At 38.0% G+C, this 14,770-nt stretch overlaps 1 protein-coding gene across 3 annotated transcripts; it reads right to left on the bottom strand.

Moving 5' to 3' along the window:
- Positions 1-9,137: 9,137 nt before the first annotated feature.
- On the bottom strand, positions 9,138-14,731 carry CZH9orf40 (chromosome Z C9orf40 homolog). 3 transcript variants are annotated; one of them, XR_009490313.1, is made up of 4 exons: positions 14,326-14,731; positions 13,951-14,108; positions 13,239-13,325; positions 10,317-10,454 (listed from the first exon to the last, which is right to left on the bottom strand). XR_009490313.1 is itself a non-coding variant. In XM_059873847.1 (3 exons), the coding sequence occupies exons 1-2, from the start codon at positions 14,719-14,721 to the stop codon at positions 13,953-13,955; spliced, it is 552 nt and encodes a 183-aa protein (XP_059729830.1). In that variant the 5' UTR covers positions 14,722-14,731; the 3' UTR covers positions 10,315-10,454; positions 13,951-13,952. The 3 variants fall into 3 exon arrangements, 2 of the variants coding, with proteins under 2 accessions (XP_059729829.1, XP_059729830.1); XM_059873847.1 differs by lacking the exon at positions 13,239-13,325 and having other exon boundaries at positions 10,315-10,454; XM_059873846.1 differs by lacking the exons at positions 13,239-13,325; positions 13,951-14,108 and having other exon boundaries at positions 9,138-10,454.
- Between the last annotated feature and the right edge of the window lie 39 nt (positions 14,732-14,770).

Here is a 14,770-nt window from a genome sequence, read left to right as displayed (position 1 = left end):
AGATGTTTCCTACTTATCAATCTTATTTCTACAGACTTACCTTAAGACCAGTGCTATCTTGCTTGTCCATCTTTTAAGCTTCTTTTTCGTTAGTCCTTTATTTCCAGTGTCTGACTGTCACCTCAACAGCAGTGCAGACAGGTCAGTTCTCGGACGATCATTAGGAACAGTACATCACATCTCTTGCATTTCATGTCCTAAGTAAGTTAAATGTATACTTGTCAAAGTATGACTGCATTAATCAATTAATCACCTTGCATAGTTTACAAAGTCCAAATGTACCAAAAAGCAATCTCAAAGGAGAATAATATGCTTAATACAAACACTTAGCAAAGAGGAATGGGTTTGTTTCTGTTGTTTCCATGGATGGCCTGCAAAGGCATAAACATCCAGATACCCACTCTGTTCTCTAAGATCTCTTATATCATACCTCATATCCAGCAAAGTACACTGAAATGTTTTTGCTGTTTTTTCCATCCATCATGTTTAATCAGGCAGAATCTACTAGATGCTCATACAGAGCTCAGAATGAAAAAGCCCAAACTAATTTATATCTCATGCACTAATCTGTTTTAGAGGGAACTCCCAGTTTCATTGTTTCATTGTGTCCAAGCACACTGAAGATACCAAGTTTCATAAGACAATATACACACCTTTACCTTTGCCTTAGTGCCCTAGAAGACCTTCAAGAACCGATGATGCAGCAAAGAGAGGAGCAAGGAATAAAAGTGGTAGACTGCTTCTAGATTTCTCCCCATTCATATCATCATCAACAAATCAGCCTGCCTTCAGGCTTATCTTTATCTAACAAAACTAAAGAAGTAGTGTAAATCAATCCAAGACTAAAGGCTGGCAGCAGATAGATTGAACACACTCATCAGATGATGACTCTTTCAGCCTCTGCTTTAGCATGCTGTGGAAAGGCATTGTGGCAGAATGTTTTATAGCACAAAATATGATTTTTTTCCCATGCAGATTCTGAACTACAACAGAAAAGAATTTTCTGCTTTGGTCTTTGCCTTCAACATACAGTGCGTGAAGGCAACCTCCTGGGAGTGAGCATAAGTCATGCTTTATTGCCTATTTCACAGTATGTATATATATAATGATTGTTCCAAGTCTGATTATAGTAAATCTTCCCTCCTGCTGCCCAATGCACACTGATATTAGAAAGTGATCTGCCAACAAAGGAGAACATTACTTCCCTCACCAGGAATAGAATTTTTTTTATTACTAAAAGATGATAGAACCCAGACAGGCATATAAATGTCATTTACTTGTTCACATGATAAATATGCTTCAACAGGAGACAAGAAGGAAGAGAATTTTGAATATTGAATTACACACAGGTAGGATGTTTTCTTTTTTTAGGCATGTCACCCGTGCCACAAATATATCTGAGGATGGCTCAAAAACATAGTTCTGACATCATATTAATGAAGAATTATTTGAAGTCAATTGGACAGTCTGCAGAACTTATTCTGTGAGAAAAATTGTCTTTATAACTTTAGAATTTCTAGTTGCCAGGAATGTAGTGGGGTAAGTTTTGTCAACATCATGGTCACAAAAAAAAATCATAATTCTCCTGGAATGCATTCTGAAATACGTTTGGTATAGACCCAAAGAAGAAAATGTGATAAAATGTATTAATCCTGTTACAATCACAAACAGTTTCTGTGCTTGCAGTGGTGGTCCCATGGATACCAGTATACTGCTTCCCACATCAGGACATCACAGTCCAGAATGGAGAAACAGTATTTCACATGGTGTCTCTAGCCTCTGTTACTAAATTTTCTTAACAAAAAAGAAGTAGGAAAATTAGTGGAGGCATTCTAAGAGTATTGGTGTAGAAGTGTGTTTGGCAGCTTTAAGGTGTAGTAACCTCCACCTCATGTGGATAATGCTTTACAGTTATAGAGAAGCACAATGTACTTTCACAGGACAACTATTATAGATCCATAGAATCATTTAGATTAGAAAAGACCTCTAAGATAAACCAACCATTAACCTAGCACTGCAAAGTCCACCACTAAACAATACCATTAAGTGCCACATTTACACATCTTTTAAAAACCTCCAGGGACAGTGACTCTTATCACTTCTCTGAGCAGCCCTAATGCTTTGCAGCCCTTCCAAGGAAGTTACCCTAATATGCAATCTAAGCATCCCAGGCACAACTTGAGGCTACTTCCTCTTGTCTTCTCTTGTTACTTGGGACAGAACCCCAACATCTGCCTCACTACAACCTCCTTTCAGGTAGTGAAGACAAACACAAGGAAGATCCAGGATAAAAGGATAACGTTATGGTCTTTACCTCAACATTCAATGACTCCTCATATGGTATGGGTAACTAAACAGTATCACCTTTAAAATTTTCCAAGTTTCTGGGGAACCTTTATTGACCAATAACACAATTCCTACTTCTAAGAATAAGCAGTCTTGAAGGTTTTGTAGAATAGTCCTCAGGGAGTATTGCCTCTATTCTGTTAGCTCTCTCATTCCTTGTATCTCTCAGAGTGGTCAACAGATTTTTCAAAAGTATCACCTTTTAAGAGTACTCTTAGAAGGTAAGATTTCTGCTTAGCTTCCTGGACTGTGTCAAATGACAGGCATATGGATTCTTCAATGGCATTTCCTCCAGACATTACCCCAGAGCTCTCAAATCCTCATTTTAAAACAATTTTCAAAATCTGTATTTTCCTTTCCCACCAGTTTTTTCATACTAGGCACAAGCTGGGGTTGGTAGTGCGCTGATCTCTTCAACATCTTATTGGTGACACGGACACTGGGAGCAAGAGCACCTCAGCATGTTTGCCAATGACACCAAGATGAGTCGTGCAGTCAAACACGCTGGAGGGAAGGGATGCCATCCAGAGGGACCTTGACAGGCTTGAGAGGCGAGCCAATGCTAACCTCATAAAGTTCAACAAACCTAAGTGCAAGGTCCTACACCTGGCTCAAGGCAATCCCAGACACACCCACAGGTTGGGCAGGGACATAATTGAGAGCAGCCCTGTGGACAAAGATTTGGGGGTTGATAGTTGATGAAAAACTCAACATGGGCCATCAGTGCAGCCCAGAAAGCCATATGCATTCCAGACTACATCCAAAGGAGTGTGGCCAGCAGATTAAAGGAGGTGATTCTGCCCTTCTGCTCTGCTCTTGAGTGACCCACCTGGAGTCACCGACCCTGTGCACAGTTCTGGTGCCCCCAACATAAGAAGGGCATGGAACTATTGGAGTAAGTCCAGAGCAGGGCCATGAGGTTGGTAAGAGAACTGGCACATGTCCAGTACAAAGACAGGCTGAGAAAGTTGGGACTGTATAGCCTGGAGAGGAGACCCCATAGCAACCTTCCAGTATCTGAAAGGGACCTGCAGGGAAACTGGAGATATCCCAAGCCTGGCAGTGTTCTAGGCTAGGGTGGATAAGGCCTTGAGCTACCTGGTCTAGTGGGAGGTGTCCCTTTCCATGGCAGCAGAGATTGGAACTAGATTTTAAATCCCTTCAAAATTATTTTAAGGTCCTTCCAAACCCTTAACATTCTATATTTTTATGGTATCTTTCCCATTTCTTTCTACTATAAAGAAATTAGAATTGGGAAGATGGAAGTTTGTGTTAGGATGCATATTCACAGACGTACCAATGCAAATGCTTTGAGTATTAGAGGAGACAAAAAATCTTTGTGCTTAAGACTGAAAAAAGAGCCTTATCCACATGACTGATCTCTTTAATTTGAACCAACTGAAAATTATTTACCTAAAAATCAACTATTCACAAAAAAAAAAAAAAAACAAAACAAAAAAACAATTACCTAAAAATTGAATACCTGAAAATCAAGGGTTAAACAGTGATGAATGTACATGGGGCAGCACACTTCACTAAGGAAGAAGGAAGTCTGTCCTTTAGTGACCTATTGCTGGAGGCAAGAGGAAAACCTGAATTTACTAGGGTGTCTGTGAAGTACACTGAGCACACCCATTCTCAGAGTGGAACACAAGACTTAAAGCAATACCAGATTATACAGTGCAAGAAGATGGGCAGTTTCATGGTGAATAATACTGTCTATTGTCTGTGCCAGCCTTCCAAAGGCCGAAGACACATCCATGTTCATGTGACATGTGCGTTTAATAACTGCTGGCTGCTCTGCAGGCAAGGAACAAACACTTGACTGTTGGCTTTCACAGGCTCCCTTAGCAATTGTGGTGTCTGGGCAAGGGTTCCCATCACGCACTGCCTGATGGCCAAACCATGGCAGAAAAGGCTGGCAACCATTTGGATTCTCCTGTACCTGGCCTGCAGGGCATGGCTCTGAGTAACCCGTGTTGAAAGCAGCAGGCAGTTATCAGCAGATGCTGGCATCAGCTAAGCAGAGCACTGTTATGACAACTGTTTTTTAAATAGTTTGAGTAGCTATCCCACAGTAAATAATAGAAATATACCATAATATGAACAGTCAAACTCTTTAACTTGGGTGTTTGTTGCTGCTGCTCTAATTTCACCTTTTGGTACCCAGATTTCTAAAAGGAAAGCAAAGTAAATTTAAATTTACTTCTATTCAAGAAATCAAGTTTATTCTTTCCTTGCAGTAATCACCCATTTCTAAAACAAATTCTTCTCTTATAACCCAGTGTCTTAGTCCTTACATAATTTTTATACCAATCTGTTTGCTAATCCCTATAGTGTCTTTTTAAATTGTAGTTTTTATTATCATAGGAATCAGCATAGGTGATATTTTAAGTTGCATTCTCCTAAATTCCTTCCTCATATGAAAACATCTTAAGTATTTTTCTTTTCTGTGGAAAAACTGACAAGCCTAGGAGACAAAATGAGTTTAGTTCCATCCTTGTGAAAATCACATCAAATTAGTGTGACTGATTTTTATTTTCATACTGTATTTCACAATCATTCTTCAGAATTATTTTTATGAGTTAAATTTCTACAATGAAAAGCTGTCTTTGGTGTCTCTGCATTTGTACATTACACATTTACAAATACAGAGGTTTGTTTGAAGTAGATTTTCAATCACAGGTTTCTCCAATTTCATAAAGGTAAAAGAAGAAAAACTATTATAGCATACACAGATGCAATCTTTTGTGATTATTTGATTTTTTTAAAAATTGTGGTTTCCAACTGATGATCATGAAACCAAAGGATTTTGGTAGCTTACTTTATGCCAAAGCAGTTCCTACATAAAAATTATGTAATCAGAAAAAAAATAAGGTGGTAGTTTTTGTTTGGTTGTTTTTTTTTTTTAAATTACAGGAATTAAAAGAAACTGAAAGCAATTTCCATACTCTACAAGTAGAAGCATCAAAAGAAAATATCCAGCATGTAGCATCAGGCTTCAGAGAGAGATATTTGACACTTTGAGTAGATTCAATAAAATTTATTATTGTGTTTCAATTTAGGTAGAAGTGCATCTATGTACTACTCAAATGAAGGATGTTAGAAAATTCACCTGTGCAAGAGAACAATGAATAGCTCATTTCCATTCATAGCTCTGCATGAAAGCCTTTTCTCTAGCTTAAACTTCACTGCAGATAGCACAATGCTATTTTTGTTTCATTTTCTCAATCTCATACTTGGTAAATCATTTAACTAATCATATTCCAATCCAAATATGAACTGCAAGCATTCACATCAACAAAGTGAAAAAAAAATGTAATGCTTAGCTAGTACATATCCCTTCTTTCAAAAGTTCTTTATTGTAAAATAAGACAAAACAAAAGCAGGAAAACAATCATCCACCATAATATTTTTAAAAATAAAGTAAACATAGAAATAAAAATTTAGTTTTCCTCCATCCTGCTTTCACATTTTTTCCTTTGGGAATGGTAACATATCATTAATAAAAAAACTACTTCTTACTTCAGCAGGGGAAAAAGTTATTATTTCTATGGCTTTAAGAGAAGAAGGAACAGTATTTTTTTAAGTCCTTAAAACTGACTAAGAAGTCATGAATACATGAATACAAGAATACTTCACCAAGAACATTAAAAACATAAACTACTACTGACTACAACTATTACTTTCAAATGCAACTGTAAATAAAATATACTGTTAAAATATACTTTACATCACCATCAAATTCTCTAATACAAAAAGCATGAAGCAGGAATTTTAATCAGGAAATAGGAAAATAAGTATCTCCCTTCTCTTAATTTTCTTCATACCCCACAAATAATTACCTATATACAAACATTTAAATACTTTGTGATTTAGTTTTGAATTAGCACTTACCTTTCTCTTCCTCATATTGGACACTTCAAGTAGCCTTCAAATACCAGCTGAGGTTTTCATCCAACACACAATCTGATAAAGCTTGTTCCCCAGCTCTAACTAAAGGAAACAGTGATACAAAGCAGTGACAACAAAATCCCATGTATTAAATGTATAAATGGGCTTGGTTGGCTGCTTTTTGGTTTTTTGGGGGATGAGGAGATTTGGAGAGAATTAAGAGATGAATCAAAAGTCCTTGACACAATATTTTTACTCTAGTTATGCCAAAAACCTTGTGTCACTTTATGATCATGGACTTGTGAGTTGATCTGCCCTTATTTATGTATCAAGTAAGGAAATGATTAGCATTCATGATGTCACTGCTTGAATTTTCAGTAGCAGTCTGGAATAAAAGCATGTCCAAAACATTTTCCAGGTTCATGGTAACTTGCTGTGAATGTGTATTGCCACCTAGAGTGTCAAAGTTATAAGTGAAGGCATGGAAGCAATTAAGCCAGCCCAGGAATATTAGCTGTTATGAAATGCTCCTTTGAGGAGAAGTTTTGCTGCAGAAAACAGTGAGTCTGTGCAGTCTAACTCCTCTTCCCACAGTCAGGGTCAGAGGCTTTCACAAATGAATACATTCATTTCCCCAAATGAATCTACTGTTCTGGTTAGAACATGCTGGCAGATGCTGGATACTAATTATCTTTAGTTTCACCTGGAAACATACACATTTGCACAGTTTTATCTTCATTATGAAGGATCCCATATATTTTCCAAGTTCCTATATACAAGCATGCTTTTTTAATATGAACTAAAGTCCTGGCCATCAGGAAAAAAATCAACCAGCAGCTGTCAAAACAGTGAGAAACCTATTACACTTAGTTGATACCATATTCAAATTACTGTAATGTTGCTGTGCTGAAGATGGAGCTAATGTTGAAAATATTCTTGTCATTGATCTGCTGGCCAACTATACCTGCATTCACAGGCTGAGTTACTTCCTGATCACCCACCTTCCATCCCCCACTTTTTTTCCCTTTCTTTCTACCACAGCCTACTTACCCAACACACGTTCACTTATGTAGCCTGTTTTTCACAGTAGTTCTTCACTTTCCTGATCTGGACTGAGCTTTAATCTCCTCCCAGAGGCTTATCTATCTTAGGAACCATAAACATAATGCAGTCCTTCAATAAACACAAATCAGACAATGTAAAACAGGCCTTTAGTTTAGAATAATGCAGATTTATTAAATGTTGGTCATGTTACTTTGCTGTTTAAATCTGCTTTGAAACATATTTAACTCCCACATCTGACTTACTATTATTCCTGTACCCTTACTGTGCAACTTGCTGATACAGCACCTGATCAGCCCAGGTGGCATCTAGATGTTGCTACCCCTTACAAGTTCTTAAGCTTGTGATACTGGTCTTTCCTTCTAAAGATAAATATTTTAGAGAATACAAACTCCCAGTTAACTATAGAAAATATAATTTTTTTTTTATTCTGAAATTTAAAACCATATCAAATTAAAACTGTCAGTCAGTATGCAGCTACTGAATTGTCTCAAGGTGTGATAGCATTTCTTTATCTTAAAAGAACATTTTCTTTTCACTGGATGTTAATGTATATGCACATTAAAACTTAAGCTTACATATAGTTTATATGCAGCTTTTGAATGAAAGGTCTCTAGAAAAATGGTGTCAGAAGTAAATTTGGTAGTACAGTGTCACATGGCATGTGGAGACACCAGACTCTGATAAATCAAATTTCTTATCATGCCTTTTGTCAGCTTTAGTGCAAAATTTATGTAATCTGTCACAACTCCCCATTACTGCTCCAGCCTTTTGTATAACCCAGACTCTCAAGCGTAATTTCAAATAGTTTTCCAAGGCTTTTAAATTTACCTCTATTTGCAAAGAGATGAATGGAAAAAATGAATCAGCTCAGGACACACTCTAAAAGTAACCATAACATTCCAGCCTGTAACAGAGTTCACAACTGGAAAAAGCTATGAGGAAAGTGTTTGCCTACAGCACAATTGCAAATGAAGTAAACATATGGCTTACAGCACACTGCAAGCTTAATTTGTTGTAAAGGATTTATTTATCTGATTATGGGATAGATCAAACATGTATTTGAAAGACCATAATAAAACATCTTCTGTTCCACGAAAGGAGTGGAATGACAGATTTTAATAATAAAATGCAGGCTATTGCTACGATGTACCTACCATGAGTGAAGCACTAAGCAGATTTAAAATGAGCAGTATGTTGCAAAGATACTAGCTAATAATGCAAAATACCGGATCCTGAGAACACTGGATAATCTGAAATATTATAAAACTCACAAATACAGGAACGCATGTATTATATAGGGTCAAAAACCCCTGATCATACAACCAATTCAAACACCTCAACAAATTAATAGATCTATTTTTTTCACTAATTTATTTTGGTTATAGTAAACATGAAATAGCAGTTTTATAGCCTTCTTGTCAGAAAAGAAGTTTGTTTTCTAAAAAAATTTTAAAGTACCTCCTAAGACAAATTGGTGTATTTGGACTTAAACAAAATGTTAAAAACTGTCTGAGAGAAATACATATTGTCCAAATATGTATCCAGCTAATCTGACAGAAGGCAGCATATCCAAAGAGGCACCATTAACTGCTTAAATCCCTAAGCCACCTCCTTTCTTCAGAAGGTATTCAGAGATCTTAACAAGCTAAATGAATAAGCAACAAATACAGATACCTACGCAGCACAAATTCCAGAAAAAGTTTCCAAGTGTTTACCAAGGAAGCTGACAAGCTCACTATTTTAAGCAAAAAGACCTAGTAAAACAACAAAGATACAGAAGCAGCAATCTTATGAAATAAAGTCAAGAACTTCACACAGTAATAGTGCCAAAGTTTTCATATACACACAGGCAAAACTTTATTGTCCTTTAACAAACACATCATTAAAAAAAATAAAATTCAAAAGTTGCCTTTTTCCACAGTGATTACAGAAAAAATACAATGTTTTCTATCCTTAAAGACAAATCATATTCCAAAATCTAAGTCTTCCTATACCACTTCAGTCTATTATTAAAAACACCTTTCTAATTGTACTTCAGTTTGTAAATAAATTGCAAATCACAAACATTAAGTTTATATTTCACAGCAAAAAACCACTATTTGAATGAAATTCTCCAACAACTTTCTGCAAGATTCACAGTCTCTGCAAAAACCACACCTCCTTCAATATAGTTTGAAAGAGTGTGTGTGGTCATTTTATATTGCACTAGCTTTTCTTGACACATCTGCCCAAACCTGTCATTCAGATGCTATCAACTTGTTCAGAGCAACATCACAAAGACTAAGAATAGCAGTAACTTTAGAATGAACCAAAACCATAAAAAATGGGTGCCCACTCCTGTCCATAATGCAAAAAGGAGAAAAAACCTTTTCACAATGAGAATGTAAAACCTTTCAGATCAGCAACAGTTTCCAGCAGAAAGTAGCGCCTTTTCCTTCCCCTTCTCTGCCACACTTGGTTTTTGGTTTGCATAGAAAAGGGAATGTTTTGTCCAATTTTGAAGGACTCTTACTTTTTGGTTTAGCTATTATACAGGAAAAAAAAAAACAACACAATAGAAATCACTAGTTTGTGTGCTTTATGATAAATTCACATGTTAAATACTTCACTTTCAGGTACCACACATTTTTTGTTCAGGACAGACAAAATAATTTTGCATTTCCTTTTGACATGTAACATATCCCCATTTCTTTAAATTGCATCCTAAAGTTCTAATTTTCTATATTCTTCTTTTAGTCCGCCTCCATGTCTTCAACTATTCTTGTTAGACACTGTTGGCTCCTTCTTACTGCACACCTTCAGACATCTTCCTGTTAAGTAGCCAATACCGTTTATCCCATCCACTAAGGCAACTCCGATTTGCTTTTAAAGACTGCCACAACAGTTTCTCCAAGACCGCATAAGCATGCTTATTATTCACCCAAGGAACAACGCCTTGTTTCTCAGTGGAAACAAGCTTCCAGGGAACACATGCACAGCTAGGAAACAACTGATCAGGTTTCCATTTCAGTCTCTGCGGTATCAGTCCTTGTAGCAGTTTTAGCACCCGATGGAGTCTCTTCATCTAGGTTCTGAATATCAGACAAATCAACAGCAGGCAGTGGTGCTCTCCAGTACAGGAATGAGTTATACTGACAGAATTCTTCTTGCTTTGAAAAGAGGTAAGTAAACAAAAAGTTAACAAAACATTAATGTGTATACCAGCAGCAGAAAATAATAAAAAGAAACTTTTTATATGAGAAACTGAAACTAGGAAGTTACTCAGCTATTATATATTAACTTTATGATTCCTAACTATATCCTGATTTACTTCTCCCTTTTTTAATATTCTTGCAAAGAATTATGTAACAGCTTCCATAATTCCACACATTTCTTCAGCTTACGACTTTTGCACAGAAAAAAAGGTGTAAAACTTGCACAATTACTAGACTTTGCATACAAAAATGGCTCACTGCTTTTTCTTCTTGTAATAGTATACAATTATCATGGATGTTTAGAAACTGGTATTCAAAAGAATGTATTTAGCTACTTAGCAGCAACTCAGAGGGATGATACACAGAGGATAAAGAAAGCATTTTATAGTATTTAAACAACATTCTATTTTTTCTTTTCTGTATCCAAATTTTGTATTCAAGAGAGGAAATCTTAAGAATCACACACTATTCTGAGCTGGAAGAGACCCTCAAGGATCAGTAAGTGCAGCTCTTAAATGAATGGCTCATATGGGGAGCAAACCCACAACCTTGGCATTATGAGCACAATGCTCCAACCTATCTACCTAGATAGTATCTCAAAAAACCTTGGAGAAACAAACACATCCTCATCTACTAATTTAATATGGCATCACAATTTTAATTGTTTTTTAAATGTCTATGAGAAAGTGCACTGCCTGTTTATAAACATGTCACAGTTATCAAAAATGGCCAAGCTGTACATGTTTCTACGGACATGATACATCTAGGAAGAGGAAGTCTAAGTCATTCCTTAGGTCATGAGCATGTATTTTCTTCTGGTATATAAAAACAGTGTATGCTGACACAAATACAAAATAATGCATCTCTATATTATACTGGGTTTGCATTTTTCCTAACATACAATTAGAATTTTTAAATATTTTACTTCACCGTCTCAGCTGTAATAGAAACTGAACAGAAGTATTTTTAACAAATAAATTGAAGTAATTCTTTTGGTGTTCCTAAGATACCAAAGTGCAGCCTGTGGGGGGGTCAAAGCACCACTGCAATCCACACTGTGACTAAGTCAACTTCAATGGGCCTCTACAGTGTGACTCTTGAAAATATTAATTACTTGTCTGTTGGATTTGCAACAGAATAAAGAAAACCAGTAGTGAGTATCATCCCTACACCTTTTTAAATACTGAAAAATTATGCTTTCCCCACTCTTCCCAAAATAGAGAACTATATAAAATCACCATACTTCGCATTTAAAGAGTACATTTTTCTATTTGTTACCACACAGACCTCTCCTGAACTACAATCTGTTGTACCAAGCAACATCTTCCTGCTACAAAACCCCTGCATTATTTAAAACCTATAATAATTGGGAGAGGACGAAAGGTGTAGACATTTCATAGCAGTAAGATGGCTCCTTGCCTGTAGAATACTTCAAACGAGAATTTCCTCATTGGGAAAGTCTGTCTTCAGAAAATATTAAAGAACAAAAATGCCCATTACTTGAGACCAAAACCAATTAAATTACACTGTGACACAGGAACAAAAGGATTGATTATACTGAAACTGGAAGAAAGCCACACTAAGAGTAGTTGCCCATTCTTGTAAACTGGAAGTTTTGTACTGCACAGCATTAACAACAATTGACAAGTGTGGAAAGGATGACTTTCCAGTCTGTATTGCAACATATACAGCATCACTTGTACAGAACTGTGCGGGACATGTGGCTAACAAATTCTTTTTAAAAATCTCAGGCAGTGCAGTTTCAGAAACTGTCAACTACTTTTACAGATTCTCCCCTGCATTATTTGAATTCCCCTGACATTTTAGTAAGTTTTTTTTAAAAAAGTGAGAGCTAAGTACTTCAAATCAGAACCCTGATGCTTTGTATGCATAAAGTGAATGACAGCACCCTCGTTTCAAACTTATTAAAGTCTAAGAGCTCATAAACACATACTCAGTTTTGGACTACGACTATATAATAATTACTCACAAAAGCTTTCAGGTTTACAGATCAGCAATATTGCAGTGTGAAAATGAAAAGAAGAAGTACAAAAGACAGGCACAATCACTAAAGATTTGTACGCAGAAGGAAAAATAAAATACCAAATATTCACCTTCAACTAACTAAGTTTCCACATAGGTTTTGAGTAGAAATTTTATCAAGGTAGGCAACAAGGTAGGCAAGCTCAGAGATACAAGAGCTGTTTCTATAGACTAAGTTGCATAATATATAAGGAGTTAGTTTTCAAATTCTAGTTGCAAAAGTGTACTCTGAATTAAAATAATCTTTCTTCTCAGGCCAACTGCAATATGAGGCTTTAAACTTTCATAAAAACACTGTGAAATTAACAGTATCCTTATCAAACTTATTAATGTAATGAAATACACAAGCCATAAACACCAAAGAATAATACCAACCTAAAAACTGTATTTTCAGAAAGGTGTGAAAATCATTATCAGAATTATCATTATAAAGTATTTAAAATATGCAGGTAGGACATATAAAAACCAGAAGAAATATCTCTAGCCTGAAGTGTCAATCAAGCTTTATTTTAAAACTAAAACATTTTTTATACAATACTGTGCTGAAGAGAAACAACCTGTTAAAAATATACACCTAGAAAAATATTTTATATAGAGAACTAATCTTTACTATGTGGAAATTCAGGGGGCTTGTGACCTTCTAATCACTGCTAAAGCTTACAAAATTATGCCAAGTAACACCAAGAGCAAGTATACCTGTGAGAGGAGTCAGACTGTTCTGTAGAGGTTTGTTCAACTTGTTTAATTACTACACTCATGAATATTTGTGTTCCGTCTTCAAAACTAAAAGAAATGCTTCTGTTTAAAATGGCTGTATAATATTCATATGACACTGAATTTTTTCTGAATTTCTTCCTGCCTTAATTTTACCATCCATCATCAATAAAACCCACTAACAAATCTATCAACCAAGTAGGTGTTATATTATGACAGCCTCAAATTATCGAAGTTAGTCTACAACTGCCAAAGCCCATCTAACCTGATCAGACATTCTGCCACTTCTGTATCACTGAGTCTAATAGTTTGCTATTTCAAGATCAAGGAGAAAAAGTTAGGTTAATATGTACCAAACTTCTATGTTTGAAATGTGTGAAATCCGATCACAATCTGCTTTGGTTGTGTGGGGTTCTTGGGTTTCTTTTTTTAATTACAATTTTCTTCATAGGTACCAAATTTTGTATTCTGAACTATTGTGCAAAATGCAGTCAAGGTTAGGAAGAAAAACATACATTGATCAAAGTTAACCAGAAAAGTCGTTTCAGTATACTCTAACCATTACGACACTGACGCCCTTCCTCAGACCACCATCTCCACTAAATGTTTTGGTTAAAAGACAGCTCTGGCATTGCTATTAAACATCAAAACAAGAAGTTAAGGAAACTGACGCTGTAGTGAATCTAACCCTCACCCTCACACAACAGAGGCGACACCAGAATAAATTCTGCAAGCTTCCACCGCACTGCTGGACGGCGATGAAGCTGAGCATAACCTCAGGTAAGGTGGACAGGCAGTTCCATAGCACGGAGCAGGGAAGGAACCGGTAATGCTGGATGATACTTCTCTTGCCTCGAGGAAGACAAAAGTAAAAGGAGCTTTAAGGTGCCCGTGGGCAGGAGGCGCAGATGAGCCTGGGTGGCGCTGAGCGCTGCGCCGCGCGCGGCCAAAGCCCGCCAGCACTCCCGGCGGACACCCGCCTGCGGCAGACACGCATCGGCCGCCACCGGCATGGCCCCTCACTTCCCTCCCCGCGGACAAGCGACGCGGGCCCGTCCCGCACAGCTACCTCGGCGGCGGCAGCAGGTTGCTCTTTGCCCCGGCCGCCCGCGCGTCCCTCCACCGCTGGCGCGTCCTGGGGCGCCACAGTCCCGCCGCGCCGCCCACCGCTCGCGTCCCCCGGCTGGGCACGGGGGGCGCCGGGCCCGAGTCGCTTTCCCGGCGGCGCCTCCGCCTCCTCTAGCGGGCGCTTGAGCGCAGCCGGGCCCGTGGAGCCCAGCTCTGCCCGGGGCCGCCGCTCGCCCGCGCGGGGCAGCGCCGGCTCGCGCAGCAGCCGCTTCACGGGCACGTGGCACATCAGCGGCTCCGCGCGCCGCTTGGCCATGAGGGGCCGCGCGCCGGCGGCTCCGCGGAGCTCGTGTGCCCCACCAGCGCATGCGCGGCGGGCGCGCGCTGCAGCGCGCATGAGCACCACGCTCGGCGCCGCAGCCGAAGGGCGGGGCTGCCCGCCGCAC

This window comes from Haemorhous mexicanus, chromosome Z, assembly GCF_027477595.1.
Source record: "Haemorhous mexicanus isolate bHaeMex1 chromosome Z, bHaeMex1.pri, whole genome shotgun sequence".
Classification (NCBI taxonomy): domain Eukaryota; kingdom Metazoa; phylum Chordata; class Aves; order Passeriformes; family Fringillidae; genus Haemorhous; species Haemorhous mexicanus.
The sequence above is the reverse complement of the archived record's forward strand: the minus strand, read 5'-3'. Positions and strand labels throughout refer to the sequence as shown.